At 38.8% G+C, this 16384-nt stretch overlaps 1 protein-coding gene across 1 annotated transcript in view; it reads left to right on the top strand.

The window, feature by feature from the left end:
* Nucleotides 1-8458: 8458 nt before the first annotated feature.
* LOC121522337 (cholecystokinin receptor) overlaps nt 8459-16384 on the top strand; it is a 34495-nt gene continuing 26569 nt past the window's right edge. The window contains exon 1 of the mRNA XM_041806567.1: nt 8459-8846. Within this exon, the coding sequence (XP_041662501.1) occupies nt 8690-8846 (157 nt within the window). The 5' untranslated portion in view covers nt 8459-8689. The remainder of the gene's footprint in view (nt 8847-16384) is intronic.

Here is a 16384-nt window from a genome sequence, read left to right as displayed (position 1 = left end):
TGAAATACAAGCTTTAATAAACACTAGTAGCTGATTTAGTTTGATCATGTTCTAGATTACTTATTTTCTAAGAAGCAGCTCCAAGATTTGCACTTTTAAGTCATTATAGGTTAAAGTTTCACCTCAGTGTCCCATTGCAAAGCACTTATTTTGCAAATTAGATCCAAAAACTCTTGTACTGAGGAGAGAGAGAGCTTTATATACAGAATAACATGCATCAAGTTCACAAAGTTCAGGATAATCTGGGGTGTAGTCTAGTTTGCAGGTTTATGGTTGCCATGGCTGCTAACTATGGGAAAGTTACCTGGCTATAAAAGGCTTATTATTACACTGCTGTCCTTTGGATGGGACAAAGGTGACAAGAAAACTCCACCAACAGCAGGCAAAACAAATGTGAACACTGCATGAGGTTAATTCATTATTGCACTGACGAATGTCTGCAGCAACAAGATCCACGTTACCTTTAGAGCCTTGATGGAGACTTTTAGTTAGTGCAAACCAGTCACAGCAATTCACAACACAAAAATGTATTTTCCACTCAGTCGTCAGCTGTTTTTTTTTATACAAAGAAGCTTCTTCTGGGGAGTGTGGCGCCAAAGATCAATTAAAATACAACATGACAGTCTGTTGACCCAGGCTGCACTTCTCAACATACTGCTGCCACCTGCTGTTGTCATGAAAACTTTCACTGAACAGTTTTTTAGTTACTGCTTTGAAAGTAATAATTAGAGTTTTGAATTTGATACAAGTTGCTACTGGAAGCAAGTGGAGAGAGATGCTGCATTCTGGATCAAATGTAGAGGTCTGAATGTACCAGGAACTGTGTTGCATGCTGTCAGATAGGGTCTGATCCTCTTGATTTTATAGTGGGGAAACCGGCAAGACCAAGCAGTTGAGGCCTCATGAACCTTGAAGGTTTACAAGTCATCAATCATGACACCCAGATTCCAGGCAGACTTAGTGGACATGAGTCATATTGATATGTGGGTGTATGGTGGGATTGGCTGGGATGATAATAAGCTTGGTCATGGACGGATTGAGCAGAGGGTGATGTTCCTTCATCCATATAGAAATATCAACAAGGCAGAATGAGATCTGAGCTGAGGCAATTGTGTCTTCTGGTGAAAAGGATAGGAAAAACTCTGTATTATCTGCATAGCAGGGATAAGAAAAGCCATGGGAATGGGTGATTGCACCAGGTGAGGTGGTTCAAACAATTTTAACAATAACAATAAAAATGAATAATACTCAATTTAATACCAACAACAAGGAACAAGGGACTGCCCAGAGGCTGATGTCTAAAGATCTAAGGAGACTAAAGGTAGGCTAGAAAATCAGTTATCTAAGTGGGTTCTGATTCTTGGGGGGATTGTGGACAGGCCAGGGGCACATATTTTTGTTAGAAAAGCCTGAAAAACTGTTTTTTGCATAATGTGTGACCTTTAATATCTGCTTTTCCCTGGCAGAGGTTAAAAACAGCATTAAGGCAGAGTCCAAAATTCTTGTATGTAAGAGATTTTGGGCCATCTGGTGTTTGTTGTTGTCTAGACAGTGTCTGACTGAGTTTTTGGTTTATGGGCAAATAAACCTGAGAATCATCTGCATAACAGTGGTAAGAGATATTGTACTTTTTATCATTTGACTTTATTTGAACATCGAGATAGAGGAAAAAATGGGGCCTAGGATTGAGTCTAGAGGGAGCCCACGTAAAAGACTGTAAAAATGTAACTTGTGATTTGTGGAAGAAAAATGGTTGTTGCATCGATAGAAGGTGAATAGATTTCATTATTATAATACGTCTGGTCTAGAGACATGCTGAAAATATTTATTATATTGAATTTGAGTCATAATGTTCTCCTAGGATGTGATAGGCAATTGCTGGTTATTTAGGTATTTATGTTTCAAATGCGGGTATGTCTTTTAGTTCTCTTGCTTTGTTATCTTGAAAGGGCTGGCCCAAAATCTTTTATCCACTTTCTATTACTGCTTTTGGGCAAAACAGGGGCTTCACATTGGTTTTAAGTGTTTGCTTAGAAGTCAGTGAGTTGCTCATGGAAGTTAGTGCATTGCTTGAGGGGAGGTGTTATCTATTTTGCTGGAATATGTAGAAAAAAACGAGTTTAAATCCAAAGCTGCACTGAAAAGCACCTTGTTTTCATTCCATTTTTGCTCCCCATAAAATGCATTGTTCTAAACCGTACTCTTCTCCTTAATCTCTTAATGTGCCTTTAAGTAAATCAATACCATAACATCTACATCACTCATCCTCCTGTTTTAAGCACACTGCTACCTTTTACAGCGTATTACCTCCAACAACAGTAATGTATATCTTTAGATGTGAATCACTGTCAGTGGAAACATCAACACATATCCATTACTGTTTTCCTACAGTCTGCAGAAATATAGATCAAGTCGCCACCATGCTCCAACTAAAATAAACATACAGGAACCTTCTATCATTTTATCATCAGTCTATAGAATTCCACCTTTACATCAAGAAAGGGAAAAAACAAGAAAAAGTTCCTTTTTGAACCACTTCAGGCAAGCAAGTTAAGATGACAGCAGTGGCAGATCATCCACTGCAAATGAAAAGTGTTAACACATTACTAACCTAACGTATTTTTTCTTCAACAAGTAACATAGTGTATTGGTTCTGCAATTTAAGTTTAAGAACTTTTCATAAAAGTTATTCCCTACTTTAAAAAGAAGCCATATTTTCCTTTTTGTCGCTACAAAAATAAAACTCTCAAAGCAGCTGCACTGTTTCTGTTTTTCTCCTTCTTGATTGAGTATAGCTGTGTACATGGACGAGGTTAACCTACAGGTTGTGTCAGTGTGCATGCCTAGCTCAACTTTCCATACCTGCTGTCAGTATCTGCTTCAAAGGGCACAAGAATCTGTACAATGCTTGATATTTTATCAGTAAATTACAAAGACTGTAGAAAGAATTGGACAAACCCTGTGTGACGTCAGCCGTCTGCTTACAATAGGCGGACTTAAACTGCTGTTGAAGCCAATCCGCGGTGGCTTCCATCTTGAAATTACGATCTCATCCAAACTTTGGATCTACCTAACGGCCCGCCCACTAAGTATGGCTTCCTGTCAGCTAGCTAGCTAGCATTCTGGAAACTTAGCTTCTGACTGTTGAGCTATCTGTCAAACAAATCAGACGCACCAATCAGTCCGCAGTGAGGTTTTTCCTAAATATAATCTAAATGATTGTGATACAGAAAAAAAGACATTAGCTAATGAGACACATTTGGTATTTTGAACCAGGCTGTAAACCAAGTTATTTCTAGTGTAAAAACCGGCTGTTTGACAGGTGTCCAGACAGGAGTTCTGGTGTTCCTGCAGCCAGCCTCAAGTGGGCACTCGTATTGCAATTTTTTGCACTTCCGCATTGGCTTCATTTTTCAGGACCGGAGGTTGCTGCTTGTTAAATTAAACATGTGCTTTGGTGAGCAGAAGTGGCATCAATTCCACACTCAAATCTCTTGGCTACCAATATAGTCACCAGTTTGACATGTAAACACTTGTTGCACAGGTATTTTAGCTTCACTTTATTAAAATGGTTGGAGAGACAGAGATATGCTGTCCATTCTAATAGAGTTAATAGTCTTAAACCACTCTGGATCAACTTTTGACTCTTTGCTCAGCTTGACTTGTTTCCCAGCCTGTTACCCAAATATAATGCTGTTTGGTTTTGAGCAGGTTCTTTTAAATGAGTTTTTAGGCTGTTCTTAAAATTTGCTGTCTGCTGTGGTAGAAAATAACATATGGCAATTTTGAATGACTACTCCTTCAAGTTCATAAAGATATAATTATTTCACAGTTTCAAACATTTCCAAACTTGTATAATAAATTATTGTTAAACAGGCATGAAAAGACCCAAGAATAAATCTTAAAAAAAAAAAATCTAAAACTGGAAATACCTTGTATTGAAAAGTATGGCATTTCCTTTCAGAGATATAAGTTGTCTTAGATGAAAGGTTTGTGTGAGTGGGCATCAGAAATGAACAGGCTGCAGCCAGACCCCTCTCAAGTGATCAGGTTTAGGTTTTTTAATGAGAAGGGGGGCCTCCAGAATAACAGTAGCCTAGGGGACATTAAGTCACCTATGCTGACATGATAACAACCTTATACACAGGGATGGCAGTAAATCATATACCCTGAATAAACTGATTAAAAGCACTTAATATTCAGTTGTATGAACAGCATCTGACAAGCCTTGCATTGAGAAAGAGCTGGTATTTATCTTTCCAATCTTCTTACACACCATGATAACAAAACTAAATCTGTCATTATTATTATTATTTGTCCTCGTGTGAGGAGTGTCTTACATTTTCAAAATAAGTTAAGATTTTAAGAATCTCTAAGTTTGTGTAAGGCTTATCTGCTGATGGTTTCGTGCTTTGAGTGAAAACGTACTCTTCAAACCTTTCAGCCACACTTACTGCTGGCTTGGAGCCGTGCTTAAACAACCAATCCCAGGGGTGCAGGAGGAGAGATGAAGTAGGTGGAAAGAGACAGGAATTCTCCTCTGCTCGGCTTTGCACTGATGCATTCACTATCCATTACCCTGCTTCATCCCCCTGTGTTTGCCAGAGAAGGGTGAAAAAGTGAATTTCTGTGACGCTTCCTGTGTGGATTGATGAATCCTCCAGGCCAGAAGTTATTTATTTGACCTGAAACATTATCTTGTTGATATCAAAGTAAAAAACATAAAGCATGCCTGTATCAAAGCACCAGAGGATCAGTTGTGAGCTGTAAAGTGCTACCACAGGATGATTATCTCCAACCGGTCTTCATCAGCAGTGGAGCATCAGTAATCAACATGTCATGCCAGTTTGTGATTACCACACTCAACTGGGAGCACTAGTCTCTCTCTTCATCTTGATTGGCATCCTCACATGGCTTGTTTATCTGGGCTAAGAGTCTCTGCACATGACCTGCCCGAGCCAGCTAATTAGACCAGAGGAAAGATTAAAGGTGGGTGAAATGAAATGATGCCCCCTCTTTTGTCCTCCTTGCTTGTCTGTAGATGTTGTTTGAGCATTCAGAGGCCAAGCACACGGTCCCTGGTCTCCACAGCAATATCACGCTTCACAAAGCAGCGACATTTCAGCCCCCCTTACATACAGGTGACACAGAGGGGACAGGTTCTCCATACTGGTGGAAAAACAAGCATGTAACCTGTCCAGATCCCTAGCACAGTTTACACGTACAGATCATCATAGGTTAACACAGCTCTGCTGTATATCTTAATTCGTTAAGTTTTATTTTAACTTAAATATGGGGTAACGGACCAATAATCTTTAATTTATTATTTTAAAGAATTCTGCATTTAAATGGATAGTTTGGCCATTTTTGGAGTGGGGTTGTATGAGGAAGAGCTTTGACTGGCTCCAGCCCTCCTGTGACCCCAAATGGGACAACTGTTAATACAAATGGATGGATGGACGAGGTTCTTGTCAATACTAAGCTCCTTAGAGTAGCCATGCTGAACAGCATATTAGTTTTTTTAATGATTCTGATGAACCACAGTTCAAAAGAATTTTTCAGTATATTTGAATGTGTTATTTCTTTTGTGACCATTCTGGGTTTTTCTTTCTTTAACAGAAAGGCACCAACAGTTTTGTCCAAGTGTACATCTAAGTTTATATGACCTTTATCCAGTTACGATAATCCTTCAATTAGTAGCACAGACTCTTATTTACTTCCATGAAATAAAGCCTGAAGTGCTTTACACACAAACAACAAAAAAGGATTCATGACCCCAATCCCACAATCCATGCACAAGGTCAGAAAATACGTCATAAACAAAGGTCTCATCAAATAACCTGCCCAACAAACCGAGGAAATGCTACCTAGAATTTATAATAGGGAAACACAGGAGGTTAGGGTCAAAATGTTAAAATAAAATGAATATATTTATTTATTCAAATGGGACAGTCATCATTTAAAGAAAGATTTTAATTCATGTTCCATTAAAAATCAAGCACAGTAAAGATTGGAAAGATTATCTACTCATTCATCCATCTTCCTCAGCTTATCCAGAGTCAGGTCATGGGGGCAGCAGGTCAAGCATGTCAACCCAGACATCCCTATTCCCAACAAGGTTTCCCAATTCCTCCTGAGGGATTCCAAACCATTCCCAGGCCAGATTGGACATACAGTTTAATCCCCCAAGTGAGCTCAGGGTCTGCAGTTAACTCAAAGTAACTAAATAACTAAACTACATAAAACTAAGCTTTACCAAAAACTAAAACCAACTGAAATTTAAGTCCTTATAAAAGTAACTCAAATAAAATAAGAATAACAAAATCTCTTTAGTTTTAGTCTTTGACAGCAGCAGACAGACTTGGAGAGGGTAAAAACGTCCTGATTTGATTGGTCAGGACATTACACAATGGATGATTTTAGGTCTTGAGTTATTTTCAAATATCAAAATTGAATAAATAAATACAAAGTGAACATTAGCCTATATGACTGTTTTTTTAAAAGTTGTATGATGGTTACTTATTCTGACTCTTTTGGGCCTTGCACCTGACAAGTAGCCTATATAACTGAAAAACACTAAAACTAGCACTAAAAAGAACACAAATGAAGCTAAATTAGTATTTAAAAAAAAAAAAAAAAACTAAGCTAATGTAACAAACCAGCAGTAAAAGAATTAAAACTGGGGTGCAGATGGCATAGTGGTTAGGTTGCGCCCCACCAAGTCCAGCTTGTGGCTCCTTTCCCCCACTTTCTCGCTCCTGTTTCCGACTCTTTCCACTGTACTACTCTCTAAAAAATGCTTAAAAAGCCCCAAAATAAATCTAAAAAATAAAAAAACGAATCAAAAATAAACTGAAAGTTAAAACAAAAACTACATAAAAATAAACTAACGAAAAATTATGTGCCGAAAAGTCTATGCGCTTTAATCTCTATGTTCCATCCATTACATCTGTTGTTCCTTTTCAAGAGAAAACTTCCTGATTTCTCATGAAATACATTTCTTAATGATTGAAACATCCAGGGATTTGGGTCATGATTGGTCATTTAGATGGTGATAGTGGGTCCTTACACTCGACCAATTTATAGGCTATTGCTTTTTACTAATGTTGGGCTTATTTTCATTGAGGGTTACTGTTTTTTGTTTGTTTGTTTGTTTGTTTTTTAGCTTTGAGCATAATGGTCACCTTATCAGGTTTTATCTTTTCCTGTCATGCTGGCTGTGTGTAGAAGGAGGCTGACTGACTCACTGTAAATCAAATCTATATAATTACCCTACCGTACTGCTTTACAGCACACATCAAAACATTAAAATTTCACATAAGAGATGGAAAAAAAAAACGATTGTTAAATGTAATTTCAAAATATGTTTTCTTATTTTTGAGCGGCCAGTCTATCACTGAATGACACATGCCTTTAATAAGTGCAGTGACACCAGACTAGTTAATGGGACCGGGCCTTGAACTGGGATGGACTTTCATTTTGGGTCTAGTAATAATGCTTTTCATAATGATATTTTTTGTATATTAAGGAAGAAAGCCCTGTCAGACCGTCACTTGACGGAAAAACATAGAGAGTGATAGTTGTATAGATTTGAATAGCGGTCAAGGATAGTTCACTCTTACGCCGCACGGGGGCGCCGCTGTGCGTGTAAAACCGAGTCAAAGCATACTTCATGGGTATGAGCTCTTCTATCCATCATTTCGCAGCTACCAGAGGGTAGCTGGGGCCAGAACCACCTGATACATAAGAGACCGAGAGAGAAAAGGAGGAGGGGTAGGTTGCGAGGCTGTCACTTGGAGACAGATAACTATTCACGCTCAATTTAGAGTCGGCAATTAACCCAACCTGCATGTCACATACATGAGTAGACTGAATGGAGACATTTTTCTTCTCTAGATTTTATCTATGTAATAGGCACTGTCTAAATCATTTTAATTGCGGTTTAAAATTTAATTATTTGTTAGTCTTCACGCTTTTAAACCAGCTCTATTTATATAAGAAGGCTCTGATAAAAACATGGTTGTCGTTGGTGTTGTCAAACAGAAGAAAAAGCCTAACAGGTTTAAGCTAACGTTAGCATATTTCTTAAAGCTTAAAACCACCACGGTATCATTTATTTCACTTTAAATCCTGCAAGACATATACAAGATAATTTGGAAACCCGAAATAACCCGAATGTCTTCAAATTTAAAAAGTATTTTTTTCTATTTATGAGTACTTTTGTGCATTAGTTATGTCAAATTAACAATTTAAGCTTACAGTGCCCAACATTAGCTGAAGTGTTGTAAAACAGACCAGAGCGTGTTTTGACTGCCCACCCCCCCACCCACACACACACACACACACACACTCCTCATCATATATGACATGAGTCTCACTCCTCTCTCAGCTCAGTCGCTCTCTCAGCGCGCGCAGCTCTCCTCTCTCCTCGTGCGCACTCATCCCTGATTTACGCGTGTGATGCCAAGTAGGACACATCTGCTGTAAAAGCGGAAAATCACCGAGAAAGACGCACATTTTTTTTTTCCACAGGGGTTTAGCGGTTGGGAAGCCATAACTTCCGTCTCAAGTGTGCACGAGCATGGACGCGGAGTTGAGTTATTTTGTCACTTTTCATGATCCGGCAGAAACCGACAGAAGATCTGAATTGAACTTTTTAAACGCTTAGAGATATTCCTAAAAACGGAAGATGGAGCTTTGTGCGCGAAATGATACGTCTCCAGCGTGCGTGGAAACGCAGACTGATGCACTGCAAACGGGAGCCGGGAACGGGAGCGTGGAGACCTCAAACATCACCTGCTGCAACGTCTCATCCATCCTCATACCTCCGCGCACGAGGCAGAAAGGTAAGCGGACGCACGTTGCACCTCATTTATAACCTGAGGGTTAGTAAGCAGGTCTGCCATGCATTTATTTGGTAACCAAACAGCAAACACTCATTGTTTTCTGCAAGAAAAAACATTTTAAAAACCCTGCTAAACACCCTCACTTTTATTTATAATGCTTAAAGGGCTGTCAAAATGAATTGCATTACTCAAGATCCACAAGTGGTGCAATTTTTTTCTAAATCTCATGCTTTATTGTCCCTTTCAGCACTCTGGTTAAATCATATCAGCACCTCCCTGCAGCCACAGTGATGTGGTCCAACACTGCTCCTTAATTTAATCTTATTTTACTTTGAAAAACTCAAAGACATCTGCACCTTGTGTTATCAAACATTTACCTTTTTACTTCCCCTTTATTTATCTTCTTTAATCCATAACAAGTTCCTTTTTCCCTGGTTAAGCTCGTGTTTAAATCTTGCATCTTGCTTGCAATATAGTGGAATTTTCAAATGCAGTACACCACTGATCATCAACTGGCGGCCCGAGGGCCATATCAGGCCTCCCAAAGCTTCCTGTCCGGCCCCCAGAAGATCATTACATTTAGAAAAAGAAGAAAAGTTCTGGTTTTCAGAGTAACTGTCTGCAGCTGTTATTTCCACCCCAAAAACAGTTAGTATTGAAATAGTTTTAAAATGACTTAACATTTGATGTTTTTACAGAAATTCATTTGTCATCAATGATAAAAAAAAAATGTGTTGAGATTGGCAAAAATGCTGCAAAAATGTCTGAATGAAGCGATGAAAAGGGGTAAGAGAGAGACAAAAATTGGTGATGATTGTCAAACTGGTTGTGGAGTCACACAAAGGGTCAAAAATTGGCAGGAAACGTGGTGAAAGAGGTTAAAATGCTGCAAATATTGGATAAGAGGGGCAAAAGGGGGCATAGAGGATCACAAACTGGTTAAAAGTGGCAGAAATGGTGCAAAAAATAATGAAAAGGGGTGAAAAAGTGGCTAAAATGGCACAAAATGGTTAGAAATGAGCAGGAATAGTGGTTTAAAAGGGGTTAAAGAATGTCCAAAATGGGTTAAACAGGCAAGAGATATATATAATGTGTGAAAAGTGCCAAACTATAGCAAAAATAGCCTGGAAGAATAGTGAAAATGGGTTAAAGAGTGGCACACAGCGACAATAATTGGCAGGAAAGTTGCAAAAAGGGGTTAAAGAGTGGCAAAATGGGTGAAAAGTGGCAAAAATGGGTTGAGAGTGGCAAAAATGTTGTAGAAATGGCCGAATGAAGTAGTGAAAAGGGGTTAAAAAGTGTCAAAATGAGTTAATATTGCTGTTAAATCACAATTTGGGACAGTCCATTCTCTGATATTTTCAGGGGCCCAGCCAATTCTGTGGGCGGGCCTGTCTCCTTGTGAAAATAAAAATCCTCATACAATAATTTACTTAATCTGACCAAAAGATTTTTTTTGAATTTCTGTTTATTTGAAAGTCTGGCCCCCAGAGTCTCTGTCAAGACTAAATCTGGCCCTTGAGCAAATGTATTTGATGACCCCTGCTGTACATTGATGTGATCAATTGCAATTCATTTTGGGAATTCTGAGATTAATCAGGATTGAGAATTCCAGTCTCCTGACAGCCTTAAATGCTAACGAATTACAGATTCTTTTGGCTAAAATGTAGAGCAAACTGACCCACCATTTACTTTAAATCATGGCACATGAACCAAGGATTAGTCTTACTTCTGCAGTTAGTTAAAAATAGCAGTCTAGATCTTTAAATCAGGTTCATAAACTCACTTAACCTCCTATCAGTCTTGTTGTTAAACAGGAATTTTTTTAGAAATTTTCCTTTCCAAAACCCCAAAAATTCCATAGTTTTTAAAATTATGTCTTAATAATGACTTTGAAAATTCTTAAACATATTTTTAAAGCATTTAATGAAAAGTGCCCAAATATTTCTTTAGATAGTCCTGAAATCTTTCAGTGAAAATTCCTCATAAAGCCTGAAAATTCCAATAAAAAAATATCCCCAAAAAATCCATGCAAATTCCTGAAAAATTTCAAGCAAATTCCTCAAATATTAAAGTAAATTCCCCGCTTAAATTTCCTGGCAAATTTCAAAAACATTCTCCAAAATTCCATGAAAATAATGCAAACAAACTAAACCCACTAAAGTTTTCTAAGACAAATCCTGAACCCCAAAGTCCTAATCCAATTCCCTCAAAATGTGGTAATAATTTCCCCATATTCCCATGAAAATGCATTAAACAATGAAATAAATTAAAAGCCACGAAGCCCTCCAAAATATACAAACATATCCTCAATTTTAATAAAATACTTTGATAACTTCCAAGCAAATTCCCTAAAATATCCAAACAGCAAATTTCAGCATTTCAAGCAAATACCTTAAACTTGAATGGACATTTTTTTACATCAATTCTTAAACAAAAAATGATTGCTATGATGTAGGAAAGCCAAATGTGCTTATATGTGGATGCAGGTCTTAAGAGGTTAAAGCACGTTAGCAATCTTTGTTCACATCAAGACTTAACATGCTGTATCATTTCACTGAGAACAGGATGTGATATTTCAAAGTAAAGCTGTGATTTAAAGTCACATCCTGCTTTATTATGTGCTTACTCTATGGAGGAGATGTGAATGAGGGATCAGGGAGCAGACAGAGTGAGTGTGCGTGTGTCACAGTCAGGAATCAAATACCGGCCACACAGGGATTTATTCATAAAAAGGTCAGATGGCTGCTGTCTGTGCCACATGTTCATGTTGCTGCTTCCTGCTGTTTTTATATTTAAAATCCATGTCTATTTTTGGGAATCATTTCCATGCAATCTCTCCAAATTGACTACATAAAGGCGTGCCGTAATAAATGACGCAGAATGCCAAACCTTATGAGGCAAATCAGTGACTCTGATGTCCGTGTAAAATGAAAGTGACTTAACTTGATCTTGCAAGCAAGAAAGAACATTAAAGTGCGTCATCAGTCTTGATTTCCACTCAGTCCCATCTCCACCTGCTACTTTACCAATCAACACATGCTATTTTCATCCATCTCTATCTAAGCAGCTGTTTGTCTGTGTTGATGAGGTGTGTGAGGGCTTCACGTATGTAAGAAACATGTCAGACATTGAGCACATCATTATGCCGTTGACTGGTGACAGCTTGACGTGTAAATGAGACTTATTTACCTCAACTGCTGATACATCTCACTTTACAGACTTGTTCTTGCCCTCGTACAGGTTTTTTCTTTCTCATTTGGCACTCCCAGAAGAAAGAAGGAGGATGTCTGACCCTGTGCATCAGCTGTCACCATCATTACTCACGCCGCTACTCATGAATTTGATTACTTTTTCACCATGTTGGCTCAATCTTCCTGTCTTCTCTCTGTCGGTCATTCTGATATTGGTGTTGATGAGTCATGCCACCTTCAGAAAAATGATTTCAAAGCATGCACCATTAGCCACTTAAAACTTAGTTTTCTCATATTTTTTTCTACCTTAATCTTACCAATTTTTGACATCACTGAAATCAGCTGGAGGTTATATTCAGACTCTCTGAACCAGCAAGTAGCCTAAAGTGAAACACAAAACTAGTCATCTGTAAGTGCCCCTGTCAAAGACTCAGTAAATATTTTTTTAAATATTAAAACCAGTTTAACGGTGTTAGAGCTTGGTGAAACTTTGGCCAATTTAAGGCACAGAAAACATGGTTCACTTAAGGCAGAAATATGGATTTGGATTAAACAAGTTGTAACTCAAGTTATTCCAATTTCATCAAAGGTATAATACGTCACGTTCGAAGTAGACGCTGCACTTTAGCACCAACAAACTGCTCCGCTTCTACCTCCCACCCCTCCCTCAGGTTTCGGACCAGTAGCAGCTGTTTGTAGGACCATCACCATTCAGACATGTAGCCCAGACAGATTCAGTTCCTATTTCTTTGATGTATGTTTAAAAAATCTTCCTGTTGTGTGGGATAGTTCTCCTTGAGTTTTACTCCTGCAAAGAAACTCCATCATTCCACCTCCACATGCAGTGTCCCTGAGTGAGAGGGACCATCGCTCTTCCCTCAGGTGGGGGCAGGGGTACCAGCTAGAGAGGGAGGGATTAATGCAAATGAAGCATGTTTAACCCTCTAAGTAAAATAAATACAAGCTGAGGAAAATGCTTTCTTATCACTCTTAACACAGAGCTAAGAACAACAAACCAAGAGAGTTTGACTTCACTTTTTTTAAGGAAAGCATTTGGACCATTGTTTTAATTTAGGATATATTTGTTATCTGCTATACAACTCAGTTTTGTTTTGGCGGCTATAAAAATCGCAATTTTATACATTACACTTGTAAGGTGTATCAGAATTATCAAAATAATTGGGCTTTTTTGACTCCGAAAAGTGCTTAAATCAGGCCTGGTCTGATCCAGGTATTTGAAAAAGGAAACAGGGAAAACAAAATAAAGCATTTACCTCGTTGCATCCCGTTAGTGAAGCCCTCCTATGAACCAGTCTTTTATTTAATCTTCATGTCCACCTGATCAGATAAGATGTCCTCTTCTTTAAAGGCCTTATTTGTGAAGACATGACGTTGTTTTTGTCCTGCATTTTGCTAACTTTCCTCCTAACATTAGTCTTGATAAGTTCAACAACGTATGCTGGCACGATTCCTTGCAGAAAGCCCAGGATTTACCGCAACTGTGCATGTCTCGTTCTGTACACATCAGTCAACGGAATAGATATCTCTGCTGCCACCTACTGGCAAGTGGTCAGTGATTTGTCCAAAAGCACAAAAGCTCCTTCTTGGTTGATGCTGCTCTTGTGAGACATGCAGCCGGTGTTTGTTGCTCTGCTACTCTCTACTCTCTATGTGCCCCTGGCCTGTTCTCAACACCCCAAGAATCAAAAAAGCCCCCCCCATACCTTTCAGAAAATGTGTGCTGAAACAAGCCAATGTCAGACACCCCCCCATGATGTCATGTGGGGAGTTAGCCCCACCCCCAGGATTAGAAGCCCTTCCCACTTGGACAAAAGTTCCACCCTCCTCTACTGAGCAGAGAGGAGGATCAGGAGAGCCACATCCATTTCCTGAGAGGGGCGGAGTCAGCCAGCTCATTAATATTTAAAGCCACAGACACATGAACAGCTCTTTCTGAGCAGGGCTGAAACAGAGGGGTTTTTAGACATGCAAAAATCCAATACTGGAGTGTTTTTTCAGCAACAAACTTCACAGGCATGTTTTGGGGACCACTGAGATCAATATAAACTTGTCTTAAAGGGGTGAAATATGTCTCCTGTAAATGAGTTCATCTAGCCTTTTAGCTCAGTCTTGTTTCCCTTCATCTGGATGGACAACGCTAGATGCTAGGAGGTCAGTAGGACTGAGTGATTTTTTATATTGATCACCTCTGTGCCAGGTAAATCCTTTAAACTGTGGCAAAATCACTGTTTTGTAAAGCTTAGGAATCCTATTCAATGTTTGTAGAAATTTTCTGATGCTAATTTTAGTGTTGAGGTCTTCTTAAAGCTGTTAACTTTCCTTCATTCCCATTCATTCTAAATAGCTGTCCCTCACATTCTGACCCTCAGTGGGCATTGGAGATCACTTGATTGCAAATAGGGTTCTACAGAAAAATCTTTAGGGGCTGTTAGTGGGTGTTGCCGTGGTCACTGTACTCATCATATTGCTGCTAAATGAGCTTTGTAGTCATTTTGACTTTTTCTCTCTTCTTGGTTGTAATCAAAGGTTGTGGAAATGCACTTTGCTGAAATGGCCAAGGTTGCTGTGAGGTCAAGTATCTGGTAGTTTAAAGGGCTCTATGGTGTCTTCTGTGGCTCAAGAGGTGATTCTGGAATCAGATTGGATGGCGTTAAAGATGATAGTATTTGCTCTGAGACTACTGTTTACTGTAAGGAAGTCTGTGTTTGGGACTGCTGACGTCATGAACAGGCTACCTCACCGCTATGTAAACACATGTCCTAAAATTTGTCAGAAGCCTGTTTCCTGTTTTATGGCGATGCAGCTCTGAACAACAGGACTTATTTCACAGGATTTATTTATAACCACAATAAGCATAAAAACAACACTAATGCACAGGAGGGAGGAACCCATTGCCCAACCATAATTATCTTTCTAAATGGTTTCCCACTGGATGCAGTGAGGTGTTGTGATGTGGAACAAACACCTGCAGACTTCACAGCACATGATTTGACACTCCTGTGCAGCCCTGATAACAGTTAAAGTGGCTCTAAAGGAAACCTGTCATGCCATGTTTATTGCGAAAGATACAGGTACAGACTATATTTATGAAGCTAATAAAATAGTCAAGGATACCATCTGATGTAGTACAACAAACAGCATGACTTGGAGATGTTGACGATGAAAAAAGCAGTGTTAATCTGTCTCTGCAAGCATAAAAAAGAAAGTCCTTGGATTTAAAACGCACAAAAACACATTTAGATAAAGAATTAGGCCCTCCTTTCTGCCGCCACTCCCCTCAGCGCCCCACCTCTCCTCTTGGAGCGTATTTCACTCCCTTCGATGCTCACACTCTCTCATCTCACTGCCAGTGGAGAGCTGAGGTGTTGAATACATGCCTTCTCAACATGTCGTTTCATAACACCAGCAGAGCTCTATCTGTGGCTCATACATTGAGCTTTTTCCTCCATCAGCTGTTGCAGGTTGTTGTTGAATTACTGTTAAGGCTTCCATGACATTTACCGTGCTGAAAAAGCCACTAGCTGTGACATTTACAGACACCCTGGTTTTATGGGAGCAGATCCGGCTTTTCCCTGCATATGTAATAGGAAGAGACGAGTGCCAGTCAATGTACTGTCCTCTAAAACGATTGAGGGGGAATTCATGACAACCTTAAATATTCATGGATGAATTGTGAATATTATTATTAATTCATCCATTTTTTTTACACTCCATGCCTATTAATAGCACCTGGAGTTAACATTCGATTATTGTAAGCAGGGAATCTGTTCACCCACCTTTCTCATCCATTGCCTTGATTCAAGGCCGCCCATAAGGGGGGATAAAGAGGAGAGCTTTCAGGGGCCCAGATAAATGGGAGTCAGGAAAATCCTGATCCATTGTAAAGTTAATCTGATAACCATATTTTATATTTAATCTGAATAATAACCACTTCTAACACAATGCATTTTATTTATTTATGCTGTAGTACAATATAGCAGTTTCAAATGTAAACCCATTTTCTTTAAACAGAATTAACTTTTTATCTGTAATCTTAACAATAAAGATGGGCGCACTGAACGAAACCATTGGGAAATGTAAGACTTCATAGCTAAGCCATGATGTGCACACATGTCAGGAGAATAAAGTAGAAGAAATTGAAATGACTTTAAGATAAAAATAATTTAAAAATGACAAAATAAAGATAAAAATTGGTAATCAGGGGTATAAACTGGCAAAAAAAATTGGCTTATAGAGGCAAAATGGGTAGTTACAATGGTGAAAGCAGTTTAAAATGGGCAAAAATGGGTGACATGTGGCACAATTGATTAAAAGGGGCAAAAA

This window comes from Cheilinus undulatus, linkage group 15 (genome assembly GCF_018320785.1).
Source record: "Cheilinus undulatus linkage group 15, ASM1832078v1, whole genome shotgun sequence".
Taxonomy (NCBI): domain Eukaryota; kingdom Metazoa; phylum Chordata; class Actinopteri; order Labriformes; family Labridae; genus Cheilinus; species Cheilinus undulatus.
This window is presented reverse-complemented; position numbering and strand designations above follow the sequence as displayed.